Source organism: Plectropomus leopardus, chromosome 10 (assembly GCF_008729295.1).
Source record: "Plectropomus leopardus isolate mb chromosome 10, YSFRI_Pleo_2.0, whole genome shotgun sequence".
In the NCBI taxonomy this organism is placed as follows: domain Eukaryota; kingdom Metazoa; phylum Chordata; class Actinopteri; order Perciformes; family Serranidae; genus Plectropomus; species Plectropomus leopardus.
Genome location: NC_056472.1, coordinates 20160426 through 20179432, shown reverse-complemented (window position 1 = coordinate 20179432; position 19007 = coordinate 20160426). Strand labels below are relative to the sequence as shown.

Here is a 19007-nt window from a genome sequence, read left to right as displayed (position 1 = left end):
ATGAGCATTTGCAAATACGTTATGTTGTGTTTACACTCCTCAAAAATCAAATTAACCAAACAAACAATAAAACTTAAAAAAGTAATGCAATACCAGGATTAAATTAGGTTTAGTGGTGAGGACACGTCTGACTGAGCGGTTATTTACAACCTCAATTTCAAAAAAGTTAGGAGTGGTGTCAAACAAAATACAAACAGAATGCAAATCCTTGTCAAACTATATTCAGTTGAATGCAGTACAAAGAGAAGATGTTTTGTGTTCAAACAGATATGAATTTTATTCTTGCAACACGTTCCAAAAAAGATGGGACAGTGGCATATTTACTGTGTTACACTGTCTTTTCTTTTGACAACACTGACTACGTGTTTGGGATCTAAGGACACTACTTGTTGAAGTTTTTAAAGTTAAATTTATTTCACAAGATTCAAGAAGTAGGCCCTCTAAAATCTTCCAGTTTTAAAGATCCCACCTGACAACTGTGAGAGATTGACTTCATTATACAGGAAGTGTGTTGAAGCTGGCACTGCAAACAAAGGCTTCTCAAAGTATTAAATAAATTTCAGCTAGCGTTTTCTATACTTTCCCCCTGGCCATTTAACTTGCACATCATTTTTATGGGTTGAAATGTTATGATTTCCTCAACACTTTTTAATTTTTTTTAACACTATTAGATTTTATTGAGTTAATAATGTCTGGTCTAAATTTTATGTGAATAGCTGCATCGGAAATATGTTTAATGAAAGAATTTTGGACATGTTGAATACACAAATTTGCAAATAATTGCATCCTTACATTTTTGGAATCGTGAATTGTGTGTAATGAAATTGTTACAGTGATCGTCCAGGTATAAACCTACATGAAACGTAACAAAAATGCAACTTTATTTTCTCTAAGTTAGCTGTTGACACAAAGTAACTCAAATATGTATCAACTTAGGGCAACACAATATATTGTTTCAGCTTCGCCATTGCGATCCACAATAGACGCACCAGAAGGTGTGCTATGTCAAGTAGAGCAAATTAACTCAAACTTGTTATTTGTTGCTCAATTTAAAAGGAAAACTTGCATGGCTCTCATTTTTCATGATTAATGCCAGCCCAGCCGTACCCTACATGACTGGTTACGTGTACATGTGACATAGAATGGCGGTGTTTGTAACGGGAAGTGAGACTCATCTGCCTGTGTATACAAAGGTACCGTAACAGGGCCCACAAGTGTCATATACACAGTAAAATCCACGCTTTTGCAAAAAGTTTTGAAATTTTGTCGATGTAAATGTGTGGGAACCCTGTATTAATACTGCTATTTGTAGTTTGTCTGTAGCTGGATTCCATACACAGTAAATGCAAAGAAACCACTGTTAGATGTGATGGAAGAAGTGTTTTTTTAACTTGAAGAATGGAGTTATATGTTTACGGTTGTTTACGGTGAATTGGCTTTTGTTGCCGATTTGTTTGTGCTCTAAAGTAAACAACAGAATGCAGCCCACAAGTTTTGTTTTTCTATTGGAAAACCAAGGACAAAAGCTATAATAGCTGCAACAAGAAGTCAGGTTTTAGAAAATTTGGTTTGGTCACGCTGTTAAGTAAGGTATTTAATTGGATTCTGGTCATCATTCACTTCTGTGGTGTAGCTATTCTCTTCCACTAGACAACAAGTGCATCTTCTCTAAGAGATTTTATTTTCTCTAAACCAATTGACCCAATCTTCCGTAATTCTTTTTCTATAGAGCTCAAGCTTTACAGCCTGAATGTTACCATGAATGACTATAAGCACCAGATACTCAAGATGTTTTAAATAATATAAGGCTATAAACTGTAACACAGCCATAAATGATATCAGCTTTTGCCAATTCTGTATTTCTCTCTTAATTTACATCGGCCTTTATCTTTTTGGGTGACTTCTCCTTTTCCATTTGTCTGCTAAGCTGCTGCGTCTGGGCAATGAAACTGTAATGTGGCTTAATGTTGCTCAGGCTTGCAGAGCGGTGGGACATGCAGGTCTGCATCCTGCCAAGGAGAGAGTAAATCTCTGAGCTCTTCGTTTGGATATATCTCTCCAGAACGTCTTGCACCGACTTGTCACGGCTCTCGGGATAAATGTGCTGCATTAAAAGAAAAATAACAAGTTGTCCAGAATTCTGTGCAGATATTGCAAATAATTACTGCTTTATTGGCTGCATACAGTTTGACATGGAGGCTCCTATATTTTCATGAGTAAGACAAAAACAAAAGGCTGCACTGGCATTCATAGGGCTATTTTTATTACCTACCTTAAACTTTGACCCCACATTGAAGTGCACGATGTTTTGCTTGTGTGCGAAGGTGATGCACATGCGTTCTTTTGAGTGTATGCGCACACTGATGTGTGGGCCCAGGACAAAGGTTAGAGGCTTGAAGGGAAGGTTACGTACATGAGGGTCATGATACAACCAATTCCAGCGTCTCCTCAAAGCTCCCGTCTCACTGAAGTAGAGACCTCCAACAGGGGTCAGATTTAACCTTCAGACACACCACAGAGATTAACAACACACACATGCTGGCCTGTAGCATGAGGGCAGCAGGTTAATAAAAAAAACATTTCTTGTCAAGAAGAATTTAAGAAACCTAAAAGGTCTTAAACATTTGGTGTCCACAAAACAAAAGATGCAGTTTAAATTGAACTAATACGTTTCGGTTACATTCCTATTTATTGATTAAGTTCTAAGAATAGTTTGACATTTTGGGAAATGTACTACCCGTCTCGTATTTGCCTGTTAAATATACTGAGCAGCCAGCAGCCAGTTAGCTATTATACAGACATAAAAGAAGGGAAAACAGCTAGCCTAACATGACAAAATACACCTACCAGCACATCGAAAGCTCACCTATTAAACTTTATATTTCGCTTGATTAATCCAGACAAAAAAAATCTAAAAGTTGTAATTTTAGAGAGATATGTGCCAGATTTTTTTTTAATCTGGGACCTGGAATCTTTGTTTACCTGGCATCTTCCCCTAGTCAAGAAATATTCTGGCACATAACCCACCACAAATTAGTGTTTTTACCAAAAAGCAACCCGTGGCTGAAAAACTGAAATCTGAAACTGATGCCAAACTGCAAAAATCTGCAGTTCATTAAATGGCCACTTGACTTGAAGGTCCCCGTATACTCCCATGTTAAAATGCCATGTTTACAGTATAGCACAAAAAAAGCAGTTTTAGTTGTTATAACTAATTTCTCTATGCATGACAACTGTGAAGGGGGTTAATGCACTGGTTTCATTTTTTAGGGTCCTGACATAAAAAGTCAACATTTAGATGTCAGTCAATGACAGGCCCTCAATAAACGCCTGTTGCCCGTCTGTTGCCCCCCATCTGTTTTTGTGGTGTGCCCTGCACAGTTGGCATGGCCTGGATGGCTTTTTTCGTCCAATTCAGCGTGTTAAGTTGCTGTTGGAGAAGGCTGTGAATGAAATCACTCTGATTGGCATTTCAGCTCAGTTTAGAAAAGGAGAAGCAGAATTGAAGAAAACAAACAAACGGTGTCACAGCGTGCTCTGCCTCTCTCCTGCTGCTGTGGGTTTTTGTCCACTTACTCCTCCCCCACCTCTCCCTCCACCTGGCCACTGCCCCTCATCAGCCTCATAACCTCTACCTGGTGCTCCTAGCTGCTCTTCATCTCCAATCAAGCCAGTATTTAAGCAGCCTCGCTCCACTCACGCCTACCATGCGTGACCTTCCAGCTCTCTCAGACTGTTTTCTTGGTTGTGACTCGGCTCGCCTCTGACCACCTCTCCTTGTCTCTGCCTCGGTAAACCTAACAGCCTTCTCTTTCCGACCACGAGTTTTGCCTGTGCACTTCCTGGTTCTCGTCAGCCTGCGGCTGTGCGGTGTTCTACTACTTTGGCTCCTTCAAGAGAGATCGCCATTTTTCTGGCCATCTCCTCCGTGTGAGTGCTGCCGGTGTTAATTGTTCTGATGGTACATCGATTCCCCACCTGTCCTCGTTGATCCCGCAGCCTGCTCCTACTGGATTCGTCTGCTCTGCTGCCCGTCTGCCTGACGCCAACTCTGCTTCCCCCTTGACCACGAGCCCTGCCTGCCCCTCTCTGGAGTCACCACTTTTCCCACAAGCTCCCTGCTGTAAGTGTTCTTGCAACTTACCTGATACATTCACCTGCCAGTCCAATCCACGTTCACAATTTCCCTACTCTAACTCTGAACCATCCTGTGAACATGAGCTCACCCCAGCCGCTCTACGAACTCTGCTCAACCCCAGAACTGATTACTGTCCCTGCTTACCTGCAACCTGATTATACTCACCTTGTCTCCATTCAACCTGCCAAAAGATTAATTAAAGGTAATTACCAACTACTCACCTGCTCTGTTGTGCTGCAATTGGGTCCTACCACGCAGGTAAAGTCAAAATAGTGTGAGATAAAAAAAACAACTTGTTTCATTAGTAAGATTACTAACGATAATATTTATTATTTCAACATCGGGTTGTGTTGAATGTGTTAACGTGGCTAACCAGTGTCTTAAATCCCTCCTATTGGTCTCTTGGTTTCACTTTTTGGAATAACAAATTAAAACTGCTGCCAGCTGCTATGAAGTTATTTCCTCTCACGCTAAGTGGCTCTTAACTGTAGTCTTTGCAGTTTGTTCAAGTGCGATTTTTTGGCAGCTTTTGTCCCCACTACCTCTCCAAACAGCCTGGTGTGTCTGGGCTTTAAAGGCTGAGAGTCGGTCTGTGAGTCAGTTTCACCCCTCATATATCCAAATTTTCAACTTCTGGCGCTAAAAATTTAAAGATGGCAACAGTCCAAATTGCCAAACCCAAAACAGCAGTACGCAAACCAAAGGGTTGTATGGAAAGCACAAACAAGATTAAACTATTGAGGTGCTGCTAGGCGAATTTTGCTACATTCAGACACAGCTTGGCTGCTGCTGGCTGTCATTTTATGTACTGTGCACATACGAGAGTGGAATCTGTCTTCTCATCAAACTCTGCCAGAAAGTGAAATAGCATGTTTCCCCAAATGTAGAACTATATTTTAAGGCCATATTTTAATAAGAGCTTCGTTTAAATGATTTTAATAGCAGTTGTTATAGACTAACAATTACCACATTGCTCCACTGGGATGATAGCATGTGGCGTGGCCTTTATTTGAGAAAATGCCTTTGATGCTGGGCGCCATGTCCTTGTCCTCCAAGATTATGTAAGTGAAGTCAGCAGCTTCTGCAGAGGATATTATAATGGCTGCTTTCCCAGAAGGGTAACTCTCTCTGTTAGGGAACATTAACACTGTGCAAACCTTTTATCAAAGGGAACAAATGTGCGCCCTCTCATTAAGTACTTTGACCTAAACCTTGATCTTCCGCTTGGCGCACTTCTTAAAAGGATACAAAACATTACCTGTTCCATCTGGACACAAGGTGAGAAAACATTTTCCACTTTTGTAAAACCTCTTATTGACTTTCTTGTGCTGTGAAGCAAAAATAGTGAATCACATTTCTGTCTTATTGTGATGTAGGTCCCTATTACAGCAATGTCATGAGACCGTACTACACTCAAACATACCTTTGGCTCACCATCTGTCTCTTCTTGTAGAGTAAACAAGTCAGTTATATTTTTGATATCTATCTGCGGGATGTGAGGCTCATCATTGATGCAGGGAATCTCTTCTGACAGCTTGTAGGAGGTCTTATGTTTGATCTCAGTATGGCCTGAGCAGAAAAAGGAGAATATCCATTTATTGATATTTTCTCAATGAGGAGTGTGAAAGACTGCACACTCCATATCTTCATTTGTACTAATTTGTCTAGTCTGAGGCCCCGGGTTGGAAACTTACCCAATTCTATAGCCAAGTTTTCTTCTTTGGGTTCTCTCCTGAGTTGTGCAAGTCTCAATCTACCGTAAATAATTGAAACTGAAATTATTTTTTCAGATGTGGAAGAAATGTACAATAGACTATGGAGGGCACAAGATACATATTCAGATAACACGTCACTTTACATGCTGCTAAGAGAAATAGAGTTCTCTTTACTGCATGCAAGTACGGTACAATCATTATAAACATATATGCAGCACAGTGCAGTTACATGTATGTCCTTGGCAGCCTTCCACATGATCATATAAAATAATTGCAGAGGGCAACAGAGCGTACTCACCTATCCCTCGCCTGCTCCTTAGCAGCTTCCCTCTCCTCTTCACTCATGAAGGGGGCATGCAGGTTCACATCAATCTTTCTATCTGACTCCTTCTGTGCCAATCTCTCTCTCTCTCCCATTATAAGCTCTCTCATATGTTTAGCTTGCTCGCAACAAAAGAGCTGCATAAAAGAAAAAAAATGATAACATCACACCTTCTTTTTTTTCCTTGGAGTGCTCAACAACTGTAAGCCTTTTTTCCCACCACAAATGGAGATGATTTTGTCAAGGTTATATCTGAACAGTCATTATTTCTGATGAATTTATTTTCACTTTGCTGCTGGAGGTAAACCAGCTACACTCACCCTCTCAGAGTCGGTTTTATTTTCCAGCAGTTCACTGTGTATGAAGGGCTGACAGAGCTGCTGGCAATAGTTGCACTGAGCAAGAAGCGCATCCTGTTTAGATTCAACCTCTGGAACCTACAGTGCAGCAAAAAACACACTCACAATCACCTCTGCACCTCAGATATTATAGCCTCCACTCGCTGCTATTACTGTGGAAAAATGAAAAAGGCTATCACTGTCATTTCCAGGCACTATGGGCAATATAGAGATACAGAACTAAGTCGACGGTACCTTTTCAACATGAGTTTGTTTTGGCTCTGGCTTGAATGCTATGAGACGAGGCAGACCCGCACAAGGTATTTCATGCTCCATCTCTGGCTTCTTTTCATCCTTTGGCTCCTGATGTGAAAACAAGAAACTAAGAAACCCAGACTTGTACAGACTGTTGGATGTAAGCTACACATAGGCTATAAAATTATGCTTGCAAATTTGTCTCAGGGGGACCTTCAATCTGTGTGTTGCATACTGTACATTGCAATGCCTTTGTCGAGACAAATTTGCGATTTTGGCAGTGTTGGCAATGTATGCCGGTCTTTTCCTTAAAAGCAGGGGTGGAGGTAATGAATGACATTCACTCATAGCAAAGATGGTTTTTTTGTGTACTTTTGTGAGGGCTGCCAACTTTTCAATTTAGTTTGGAGCAAGAGAGTAAAACTGCTTCAGATTCCGCATGGTCACTGTCAGTCATTCCAAAAAAGATTACATTGAAAGGTTCAGCAAACCTTTGGTAAAAAAAAAAAAATGCATGGGAGTTTAAACACAAGGACATTTTTGTGGGTTAGAATGTATTTTGAAATTTTTCATTTTTCTCCCAAACTGAGAAAAGAGTGAAATAGCTTCAACTTTTTCATGGTCATACATAGTAAGGGTCATTCTGAACAGGCCAGGATTACAAAGAGGATTTTAGCAAACCTCTGAAAGAAAAAACATTTATTGAATTTATGAATGTATGAATAAGAAAGGCATTGGCAATGTGTTACAATATCATTTTAGCTGTCGTTATCTGTACATGTACAGTGAAACTACTTTAAACTGTATGTGCTTATTGTCAGAAACACTCATGGCAGCAAGACATGGCGCTGCTCAGCAAACGTGAAAAGTGCCGTTCAGATGTGTTCGTTCACTAGCTTGGGATTAGTGAACAGTTGCCTACATAAATGCACAACAATGCCATGAATGGAGATGAAAATAACCGCTTGAAACATGAGCAAATTAGCTGGATTTCTTCAAAAAACATGGGAAGAAGACAATAACCAATGAAAGAAGAAACGACCCAAAAATGAGAATTTTGTTTAAAAAAAAAACAAAAAACACAAAACAAAACACAAAACAAAAAAGTAAAAAAGAAAAAAAAAAGAAGAAAAAAACAACAACAAAGAAATACCTTCAAAAAGGTACTAAAAAAAAGAATAATGTTGTAACTGTTAAATCTACTAAACATCTAGCAGCAGTCATTGTTGAAATTCTTGTTGGAAATTCTTCTTGCTTGTCACCTTCTTGCAATGTTTTTGAAAGAGATCAAGCCAATTTGTTCGGGGTTCAAGGGGTTAATACACCTGGCCAGCACGCTACGTATATGTTACGTCACCAACAGGTGCACGCCGGATGTGGCCCATCACGCTGGCGTGGTGGAGCCATTCGCGTTACTTGTACGTCCAAACAATTTTACCTTCAGTGAGGTTTTTGATGCCTTTCTGCCGTTTGTAACTGCTGAATCTCTGTCAGTACAACATGTTGGAGAACTTTAAGGAGGCAGGGGCTTAGTGGACCAGTTATGAGTGGACTGGTAATACTGGGACAGAGAGGCTGAGTGGACCAGTTATTTTATATTTTGAGAATGAAGGAGCAGAGAATTTGAACCTGGGGCAGATTATGGAGGACTTCATAGTACACACAGGTGAGTACAACTTCAGCATGCACTGTCTTGCCTAGAAATGCGTGCGTGCGTGCGTGCGTGTGTGTGTGTGTGTGTGTGTGCTCGGCTGCATAAAGGCTGTGCAGCTCTGCAGATATGTGTGTAATTGTGGCTGCAGCCGCTGTGGAGGTTGTTTATGGCTACATCTTTGTTATCTGCCTCAGTGATGTTTTGTTCTGCTGTTGATTCAGCAAGAAAGCTATTTAATTTCTGTAGCCTAATAACGCTTGTTGCACGGTGTCCATGGCTCTCTATTATTTATTGTCTGAGTTTGGTCTCTTTTCTGGTTAATTCTACTGGGGCTAAACTGAAGACAGAGGTTGTAGGATATATTTAGAATTGATAATAAGTAGAGCCCGAAAGATATACTAATAAGCCGATTTTATTGGCCAATGCTGGTGCATCACAGATATATTGGTATCAATATGCATGATATGAAAACTTTGTTTTCAACAGAAAAAAAATCAGAAAAAATTGTTTAGAGTAATTTGGAAATATCAAATTCCCATTGAAGTTTTCTATTCGGTGCACTGATGTCATTTTAAGGTTATTGTCGATCTTTAAAATATCCTGTCTCCATTTGATATTTTTGTCCCAAGTATTTGATAACCATATCTGAGGGATAATTGCATTGTTGCATACATATATGTAATGACAGCCAGTATATCAGTTTTGGAAGTTTTTACTCCCCAATATCAGTATTGGCATTGACCCCAAAAATCCAGTATCACTGGTGTGCTAATAACAAGTTATGTGCACAGGCTGTAAAGTGCTGTTTATAGATAAGGGACTTATTGTGGTTTTGGAAATGAGGCTTTTGTAGACTGTTTCAACAACCAACAGCCCCTGTAAGAAAGAAAGAAAGAAAGACAACGTGCAGTAACGTCTCCTCAGAGTGCATTCTGACCCATATTTTCTTGAATAATTTTTTTTTTAAAGTAAAAGTACCATTACTGGAGTATAACTAGTACTTTTTCATCCCTAAAAGTAGTAAGGGGCATATAGTCGCACTGAGCAAGAAGGGCATCCTGTTTGTATCATATCACAATATTGATATAACATCAGTATAGATGTAGAGGTAAAAAGTAGCATAAAATTGAACTACTGAAGTGAAGTACAAGTATCTCAAAAAGGACAATACTTGAGTAAATGTACTTATTTCTACCAACACATTTTGTGCTGTATAAACAGAACTGACCTTACATGACTATGCTTATTAGCCACATTTATAAGCCACATGAGCAGATTACCTCTGAAGAATCAGTGACGGTGTCCATGCTCACCTCCTCTGTCTGCAACAACTGGGAATCCTCAATTTCCTTTTGAACTGCACAAGAGAGAGATAATTGGGAATTTGACAGATGTCTAAGTCATGAGAGGCAAGAGGGGGCAGGCGCAGGTGACCCCTTCGCACCCAAACTGATGACAAGGCTTACCTTGACAGCTGAAAGAGAGGCTCTGCTCCACCCACTCCCAATCTGTCTGGGTCTGAGCGCTCGCCAAAGTAATGAATCTTCCATCCAGCGCTAGTACCTCCATGAACTCTGGTGAGACCAGACTGCACAGGAGAACAGAGACAGGAGACAAAGCATGCCTCTCCAGAACAACTCTATTCATCTTAGAGCTCAACAGTAATTGATTTTTGTCCTCTTGGGGGCAGAGGAACCCCTCAACCAGCTACAAAACTCATCTGACTTATCATCATCTCGTTATGTTGTTTTGGCAGTTGCTTCTTTATACATTCACCAGACATGGAGCAATGTTAGCAACAATTTGGAGGCATTTGAAGTAATATTTCTGGTCAGCTGATGAATGCAAGTCCATTATGAAGTCTCTTTTCAGCTGTGCTTTGCTTTTTATCAACTCTTAAGAAAATATTGTTTGGTGTTTAACTTGTATTTGTTGACTTCAAAAGCTAGTTAGTAACTAAGTTTATTAGTCTGAAGATTTGGTGCTGGTTAGGTAGCAGATACAGAGGTTGGTACAGCTGCCTGCTTGGGAGATTAAAGTTGAGGGAGATATATTTAGTGGACTTAAGGCCTCATTATAGCCCTGATATAATAATATTACAACAATAAACCTGATAATATATAGCACCTTTCTTAACAATGTTGCAGCTTTAGAACAGAAAATAAAACCAGACAAGCAACATAAAATAAAAGAATAAGGCCAAAGGACATGAGCATAGAGAAAGTAAAGACAATAAAGTCGATAAGCTCAAATAAATCGGTATAAAAAAAACAGTATAAATTAAAAAAATACATATTAAACATTTCCATAAACTGGTGGCCTGTTTTAGGACCATATAACTCACACAATGCATGCTGGGATAGAAATGATGGTTTTCAAGCTTTTTTATGTCTCTGTGCAGGCGGTAGCCCTTGCCGGAGGGATTTTGTTTTCGGGTTATCCGTCCATCTGTCATTTCTGCGTGTCTCATTCTTGTGAATACAGTATCTCAAGAATGCCTTAGGAAATTTCTTCCAATTTGGCACAAATGTCCACTTGGACTCATTGAAGAGCTAATAGGATTCCACAGTCATAGGTCAAAGGTCATGGTCACTATGACCTCTTCTGTCTCATTCTCGTGATTGCAATATTTCAAGATCACCTTGGGATTTTTTTTTTATTTGGTACAAATGTCCACTTGGACTCAAAAAAAAACAGATCAGATTTTGGTAATGAAAGCTCTTTGATGCTGTGACCTTTTACATGTGTCTCATTCTAGTGAACATGATATCTCAAGAACACCTTGGGGAATTTCTTCAAATTTATCACAAAATGTTCACTTGTACTCAAGAATGAGCTTATTAGAATTTTGTGGACGGATGCTGCGTAAGTGACACTAATCTTGGGTGCCCAGCTTGAAACTTGCAGATCTTCTATGGTGCAAGGATGACCATGCGAGTGAAGCAGCCGTGTTTTCACAGACATGTATATAATCTGTAAGTGCAACTCATAATGTAAATTAAGACTCGTGCTTTGAAACTAAGCAATATTCACATCATAGACCACCTCTGTCCATCGGAGGGGTTATCGCCAACTGTAATAAACTCAACCATCCATGTATTCAAATGCATTCACTGCATTCACTTTGACTATGCCACTTCAGTTAGGGTGGATCAGATAACAGCATTAGTGCTTTATTTATTTTTTGCCTTTAATTTTTTTTCTAACTGCTTTGACTAGTTGACTAGCTAAACTACTATTGTATGTCCATAAAAGAACAGCACAGTAGAGCAAAGGCAAAACATCATAAACTGGTTTCTGATCAATTCAACAGCACTCCATATCAAAAAGTAATAAAAATACCACAGGGGGTTTAAGTATAAAATGCAGGTCAATGATATGGTAACCAGAGAAAGACAGTGAATCCTTAAGGGCATGTTAAATGGATTGAATTATCATGTATATGGGTTGCTTATTATCAGACAGAATAGTCAACTTGTTGAACTCGAACTTAGTGGAGTGGGCGGATTCAATGGTCTGGGTTCAGGCAAGTTTTTAGGACTTTCAGACACGTTACTGTAAACTAAACATTTTCCTTACGGCTTGTTTTTCATAGGCGATGATGTACTGAAGCATCTTGGTTCCCTCCAGTGATCTATATGGGAAAAAAATTGTAATAATAGAGTACATATACAGCCTGGCTGTGAACAGTTGTCATACTTTTTCAAATCCAACTCACTTTTCTTAATCGGTTGTTCTTGTGGAATCATGCCAGCACAAAGTTTCCCAAGGTCATTTGCCACTAGCGGAGCACAGATTTGAGCGTTCAAAAGAGAGCTGGAGTAGTTGTCGGTTATGATGTTAACAATGGGATTTTTCTGGTTGTCACTTGTCTCGTGCTCCTCAAGGCTCTTCAGGTTGTCATAAAGCTGTCGAGGGGAGAAGTCACCTTCTTTGGGACTCTCAGGAGATGCAGAGGCAGACTCTCTCTGGTAGGATGAGGACTGACTCATGTTTAAAAAAAAAACATAAAAAAACGTGATATGTTATCTGAAGTAAAATCTCCAGAGGGCCCTCTCTGAATATTGCACTGTTCCGTTTGTATCATTTTTGTTATTGTTCAAGAGCAGTTGCCCAGCAGTAGTTTTGCATCAAACTCATGTACATCCAAAATGTCATAAAGTTGTTGGAGACAGTTTTTCTGTTCCCATTACATTCACTAATGATGACTTCTAAGTTTAGTGATAGAGGCTCTCTGGCTTAAGCAGAAAAAAAAAACCCATAATCTCTTCACTGAAATAGATATTTTACTACATTTAGATCAGCCCATTTGCCAGAATGAAATGTTGGTATTGTATGTTTCTGCAAAACCTGGATATGTTACATTTGTATGTTTCATACGTATCATACCAACATTACTAAAGTGAGGTAATTCAGAATGAAAATACACACTCCCTACAGTTAGACACCCCATCCCCCTGAGAATTGTTCACATTGTATGTTTCAATCAAGCATAGGTACATTTGTATATTATTTTTTACTTCTAAATATTGCATTTTTCAACTACCCTGTGGTGAAACTGTAGTCAGGTTTAGATATAAAAAACCACTTGATTATGGTTAGGAAAAGACAATTTTTTGGCTTTGGCATGTTTGGTAGCACAAAAGCAGCTGGAAAAGCAGGGATGGATCTGTGAAAAATATTTTGGATCTGTTGTTCAAACGCTGCTGGGAAACTGACACTAACTGCAGGGAGTGTGTATTTTTGGAGAAATGGGACTTCGGAGCAATGGCCGTTTGTTTTGGGGATAATGGGCTGTAGGACAAATGGGCGTTGGGTCCAATGGTACATTTTTCAGACTAATGGGGCTGCAGAATTTTGGGCCGTCAAAACAATGGCATGGCACCATTGGAACAAAGACAACAAAGCTGGACAAATAAAGGTAAAACAGACAAACCAAAACAAGGTATTTTAAGCCAAAACATAATGTTTGTACCTAACCAAGTGGTTTTATGCCTACACCTAACCACATGTTAAACACAGTGTCACAACATAAAATTGAAAATTGAAATGTAAAAAGAAAATTCAACATACAGTACAGTGCAAAAGTTTTAGGCCATCATAAATTCGTTGATATAGCAAAGTTGTTTATTTTTCTCAGTCTCTTTATTAAGATACAAACAAATAATACAGAAAACATGTACAATACACTGAAACCCCTAAAAAAGTCAGAACAAAATGGCTTCTTCAGACTGAAGTCAATATTTAGTGTGAAACATAGAATTGTATCACCATAACAAAAGGTAGCTCAAACGATCAATATTGAGCTTTGGACATGTCTTGAATTCAACCAGAAGATTAGTATTGTTTATCTCAAAATGTCTGCCTAAGAGAGTTCAAGATATGCTAAATGAAAAGGGAGGTCACACTAAATACTTGCAACTTTCACCCGTTGAAGTTATGTTATTCTGATATATTTGCGTTTTTAATACATAATACATATTTCCTGTGTGTAGTAAAGAGACTATTGAGAAATTAATATGTATGATAATTATAACCTTGCTAAAATAACAACATTTAAGGTGGCCTAAGGCTTTTGCACAGTACCATTTCTGCAACATATGAACAGCACAAATTAAACATATCTGTGGTTTTCCAAAACCTACAGGGCCAACATTAATGCTGGTAATTGGATTGTTTAGATTTAGTGTTGTTTAGATTTAGATAATGACCATCTTATAGTGATAGAGTTGAAAACAACGATAATACCCCTACTGAAGCGTATAAAATGACCTCACTCTGTGATAACAGACATACACTTCACCACCATCCTTTCATTGAGGATGATGCATCAAGGGAAGTAATTACAGTCACTACTGACAGATCTATGACTTATGCTGACAACAATACCTTAGTCTACCTAAGTCTATAAAAGCCTGATTTACCTCTGCTGGGCTTTAACTTTTACAGGAGGTGCTGCGACAAAGTAGTCGTATAGCAGTGCTTTGTATTGAATATACAGCCTATTCTTTTGGTATTAGAGACTCATTTCATGCAGAGTTTATATGTGTGCATCTAAAGGTAAGCTGGCATAATTCAGTGTATCATATTGTATCCGTGCTGTGTTTTCATTGTTGCCTTTTGATCAGTGAATTAAATGAATCCTTTACCTCACCTAAATGCTTTGATGCAAATCTCAAGGCTGAGATGCTGCGCTAATTATTTTCACTCTCATTTTCACTTCAGTGCTGGCGAAAACATTTCAGGGTCTTTTGAGAGAATCATCAACAATGTGGACCATTGCTCTCGTTCTTTGTTTGGGAAATATTCTCATCGGAGGAGAGGCCGGTGATCAGCATTCAGAGCCGTTGCCTGTAATTGAACTCTCTGAAACGGTCTCCCCTGGTCTTTTAATACTGGAAAAACAGAAATCCAACAGCTCAATTCATCCACCCCAAGTAGCCAGACCAAAAACACTGCACCCTCCCATGTGCTTGGAGTCCGCTGGGATCAGAGTTGCCTTCAAATATGTCCATACAGTGGTCTCTGTTGTTGTTTTTGTCGCTGGAATAGTGGGAAATTCAGCTTTGCTGAACATCATATATGTAAACAAATGCATGAGAAGTGGCCCAAATATTCTCATTGCGAGTCTTGCTCTGGGGGATTTAATCCACATTGTGGTGGACATTCCAATCAACGCATACAGGGTGAGTTACTCACCTCTCACAATGAGAAAACAGTGTTGCACTTTATTCTGTTCTCTGCTCTTTTTAAAACTTCAATCTCCCCTTGAATTGATTGTGGGTGTGTTTTTCTTTTTCTCTGAAAATGTCTGTTGTTTTTTTCTTCTCTAGCTCATGGCAGAAGATTGGCCATTTGGTTTGGTGCTGTGCAAACTCGTCCCCTTCATACAGAAAACCTCTGTTGGAATTACTGTGTTGAGCTTATGTGCTCTGAGTGTTGACAGGTACGGAGATAAGCAGCACTGTCCTGTGCCCTACAAGAAAACAGTGTTCTCTGGCTGCTATCTGTATTTCATCATCCAGATAGATTTGTTTAGCATTAGCCCTTGAAATGTTCTTTAACTGAAAAAAAAGTATTATTATTTCAGACAAAAAGTCCCCCAAGCCATAACATTTTCCCATTGATTTTGCAGATACCGAGCTGTAGTATCCTGGAATCGAATCAAAGGCATCGGGGTTTCTGCGTGGACAGCAATCGAAATAACTCTGATATGGGTTATTTCTATCCTGCTGGCAGTGCCTGAAGTTGTCGGCTTTGATATGATAACAATGGACTATAAGGACAAGCATCTGAGAATATGTCTGCTTCATCCCATGCAAACCTCACCATTCATGCAGGTATTGTAAGAGTATCCAGCCAATGCAACAGGATAAAACAAACAGATCAACACGTGTTTGATTTGTCTTTTTCATATCATTTCACAAGTGCTGACAGGAAATGAAACGAATAATGGCTCCAATGTTATTTCATACAACTTCATCCCACAAATGCCCACACAGTATTGTAGACGTCCTCGTAAACCTATATGTGTATGTCTCTGATATTGTTTTATGCATGCTGTAACATAGAACCACAGATCATCATGTCTTCTGCAGCACAGACTGACTGTGGGCTCCTGTCATGTTTAATCAACAGTTTTATAAATCAGTAAAGGACTGGTGGCTCTTTGGCTTCTACTTTTGCATGCCACTGGCTTGGACCGCCATCTTCTACACGCTCATGATCAGGAAAATGCTGAAGAATACTGAGAATACATTAAGCGACCACACCAAGCAGGTAATTAGTTTTAAAGGAATACTTCATCCACAAAATGATCATTTGTGTATCAGTTACTCACCTTATGTTATGGTCAATTTGTGAAGAAGACTTTGTTTTTCTCACTATTCGGTGAACGAATAATCCAAAAACTGAGAAAATTCTTGCTTAATGTGCGATAATGGGGGCCGCATTTAACAACAGCAAAACTATATCAAAACATCCATTTACAAACTCTCACACAACTCGTGTAGTATTATCTAAGTCTCATTTATCCATTTGTATAATTTTCACTAAAACCTAAAGCACTTTTGCATTAATGATGTCACACACGGTTCAGTAGCTTTGGCCTGCGACTTGTTGATATGTTGATGTTATGTGTTTATGTTGTTAAATTCATCAAGCATTTTCTCCGTTTTTGGAGTCTTTGTTCACTGCTGCGTTTTCTTCAAGTTCAGTGTAACATATGTTGAGTAATTGACATACAAATGACCAGTTTGTGGGTGAAGTGTTACTCTTAGCAGATTTTGCAACTTTTTTTTAGCACATTTCTCATGTTTTAGTGCAACATCAGCTTTAACACCTGTCATAACTTTTTTTAAGAGACGAGAAATCGCAAAAAACGTCTTCTGCCTGGTGATCGTGTTTGCACTTTGCTGGTTACCTTTGTACCTAAGCAGAATCTTGAAATCAACCATATATGATGAGAAAGACCCCAACAGGTGTCAACTACTGAGGTGAGCCTGAAAAATTTAGTGCCTTTTTGTTCATTGTTCATTATTTGGTCTGTGTTCTTTTGTCTCATTAATATCTCTTCTTCATTTTCAGTGTCTTTCTTGTCCTAGACTATTTTGGCATTAATATGGCATCGCTCAACTCGTGCATCAACCCTATTGCATTGTACATAGTCAGCAAGAGATTTAAAAGATGTTTCAAGGTAAGATACAGTCATGTCCTTTTTTGTTTTTTTTCCACTTGTTCCTAAGTAGGGCACTATTCACTTTTAGACAAATCTAGCAGGGGTGAAAGCATTGTGATCCTCATTGGATGAGCTATCATGTGTGTCATCAAGGACATATGGAGTCATGTCTGTAAAACGGCCAGACCGGAGCGAGCAATGACCCGAGGGGGTAATAAGTGAAAATGGTCTGGAAAAACATCGTCTGAAGAAGAAAAAAAACAGACACTTGGCAATCTACCAGACAGTTTGTCACTGAATCAGAGTGATGTGTTATGGGGAAGAAAAAAATATGGCTTCAAGGCAATTTTCAAGGGAAAATTTCTTTAAAAGCCTTTATTGTATTACTAGCTCAGAAGGACATGTCTAAAACATACTTTGATTTGTTTGGGCTGTCATTGAGTTTGTGTGCACCCCACTGCATGAAGAAATACTCTCCCTCTCCGATAACAGTTTTTATATTGCATTTATTTTGTTTTTACATTTTCTGAATGTGTTTTTCCTTTTTAATATATCCCTTTCCTTTAATTAAAAGACAATCCAGACTCGAGATTACTCTCAACAAATGTCTCTACCAAGAGAAATAAAACAGAGCAGCTTTCTATTATGCCCTCTCTGAATTCTGCACTAAAGCAACAAGGCTTTTTACTGTAGGTCATTATTCAAAGACATACACACGCATTCACTCAGATTGTACTCCACACACAGATAAACTTCATAATGTGCCGTTTTCATCACGTCAGGCTGATGGTAAATGTTTGTTGTTCTCTAACCAAATGTCTTCTGTACGTGTGTGCTTGTGTGTGTGTGGTCTTTCAGGCATGTCTGTGCAGTCGGTGTCTACCTCTTCAAGCTGTTACCCATGACGAGTCTGTTTTGAAGTCCAGAATGCAGGATCAAGCCTCAGAGCAGAGCTGCAGCATCAAAGCTCCCAAGCCGACTTCCACACCCCTACCTGGGCACGAGAACACCTTACTGTGTTAACAAAACTCAGTGAAAATACTTTGTGAGTTCTTTAGTCTTTCCTTCTCAAAAATATATAGGGCTATCAAAGCGGGTACCTAAGCAGCTCTATCGGTAGCCCAGCAACCGTGACATACCGTCCTAATAATATAAAATACCTTGTGAATAACAGGCAGCACTGTCTTTTGTACTGCTGTCGTCAGTGGAACATCTGCTTTGGTATGAGCAACCTGGAGTCAGACTGTTCAGACTATTTGCCCCGGGGGCTTGACTCACTCCCAACCATTACATCAGATTTTACCTAGTACCTATCCTGTATCATGCATCACAGTTCTCAAATCACTGTTTTGGGCACGATGTTAACCTGGCAGCCATCAACAGAAATCTTGTCACGGCTTACCGCCTGCATATGTATTATTCCGATTCTGTTTCTGGATTCTGGAAAGACAGCGTGCCATACGAAATCAAGCAAATGGGAATTCAAAATTATCACGGTGGGTTTTATGGGGTACGGTGTATTATTAGCACATAAAATGCATGTTTTCATCTCTGTTGAGTTTCCCCGTATACACAAGGAGTTTATAGTGTTTCTTTCGTTCTTGAACCTTGAGAGAAAAATCAAATTGGTGCCACAAGTAGATTCTGTCTCCGCCACTGAATGACTGATTGATGGTGGCCTATTTTTAATGCATTGTTAAATGTGTAATGCATGGAGACACTTTATAAAAGACCTGAGAGTGGGGAAGAAGGAAAACGAAGATGACAGAATGAGGTCAGGAGGAGAGAGGGATGGGGGGGGGGGATGGGGGGTAGAGATGAGCACCTGATAGGTCTTCCTGTCACAGGACAAGGCAAGCACAAATAGAGCGCTGTTCTTCCAGTTAATGCTGTATCAGTCGGCAAAAC

At 39.4% G+C, this 19007-nt stretch overlaps 2 protein-coding genes across 2 annotated transcripts; one reads left to right on the top strand and one right to left on the bottom strand.

The window, feature by feature from the left end:
* Positions 1–1867: 1867 nt before the first annotated feature.
* LOC121949183 (glutamate-rich protein 6-like) lies at positions 1868–12414 on the bottom strand. The gene is made up of 13 exons (XM_042494803.1): positions 12141–12414; positions 12002–12056; positions 9889–10010; positions 9736–9779; positions 6769–6876; positions 6496–6612; positions 6152–6312; positions 5833–5891; positions 5562–5707; positions 5387–5448; positions 5105–5260; positions 2273–2501; positions 1868–2104 (listed from the first exon to the last, which is right to left on the bottom strand). Exons 1-13 carry the CDS (start codon positions 12412–12414, stop codon positions 1868–1870), a joined length of 1770 nt encoding a protein of 589 aa, XP_042350737.1.
* A 2277-nt stretch (positions 12415–14691) lies between these two features.
* On the top strand, positions 14692–18725 carry LOC121949184 (endothelin receptor type B-like). The gene is made up of 7 exons (XM_042494804.1): positions 14692–15108; positions 15256–15368; positions 15558–15762; positions 16061–16201; positions 16784–16917; positions 17009–17117; positions 17958–18725. The coding sequence occupies exons 1-7, from the start codon at positions 14692–14694 to the stop codon at positions 18120–18122; spliced, it is 1284 nt and encodes a 427-aa protein (XP_042350738.1). The 3' UTR covers positions 18123–18725.
* The last annotated feature ends 282 nt before the right edge of the window (positions 18726–19007 follow it).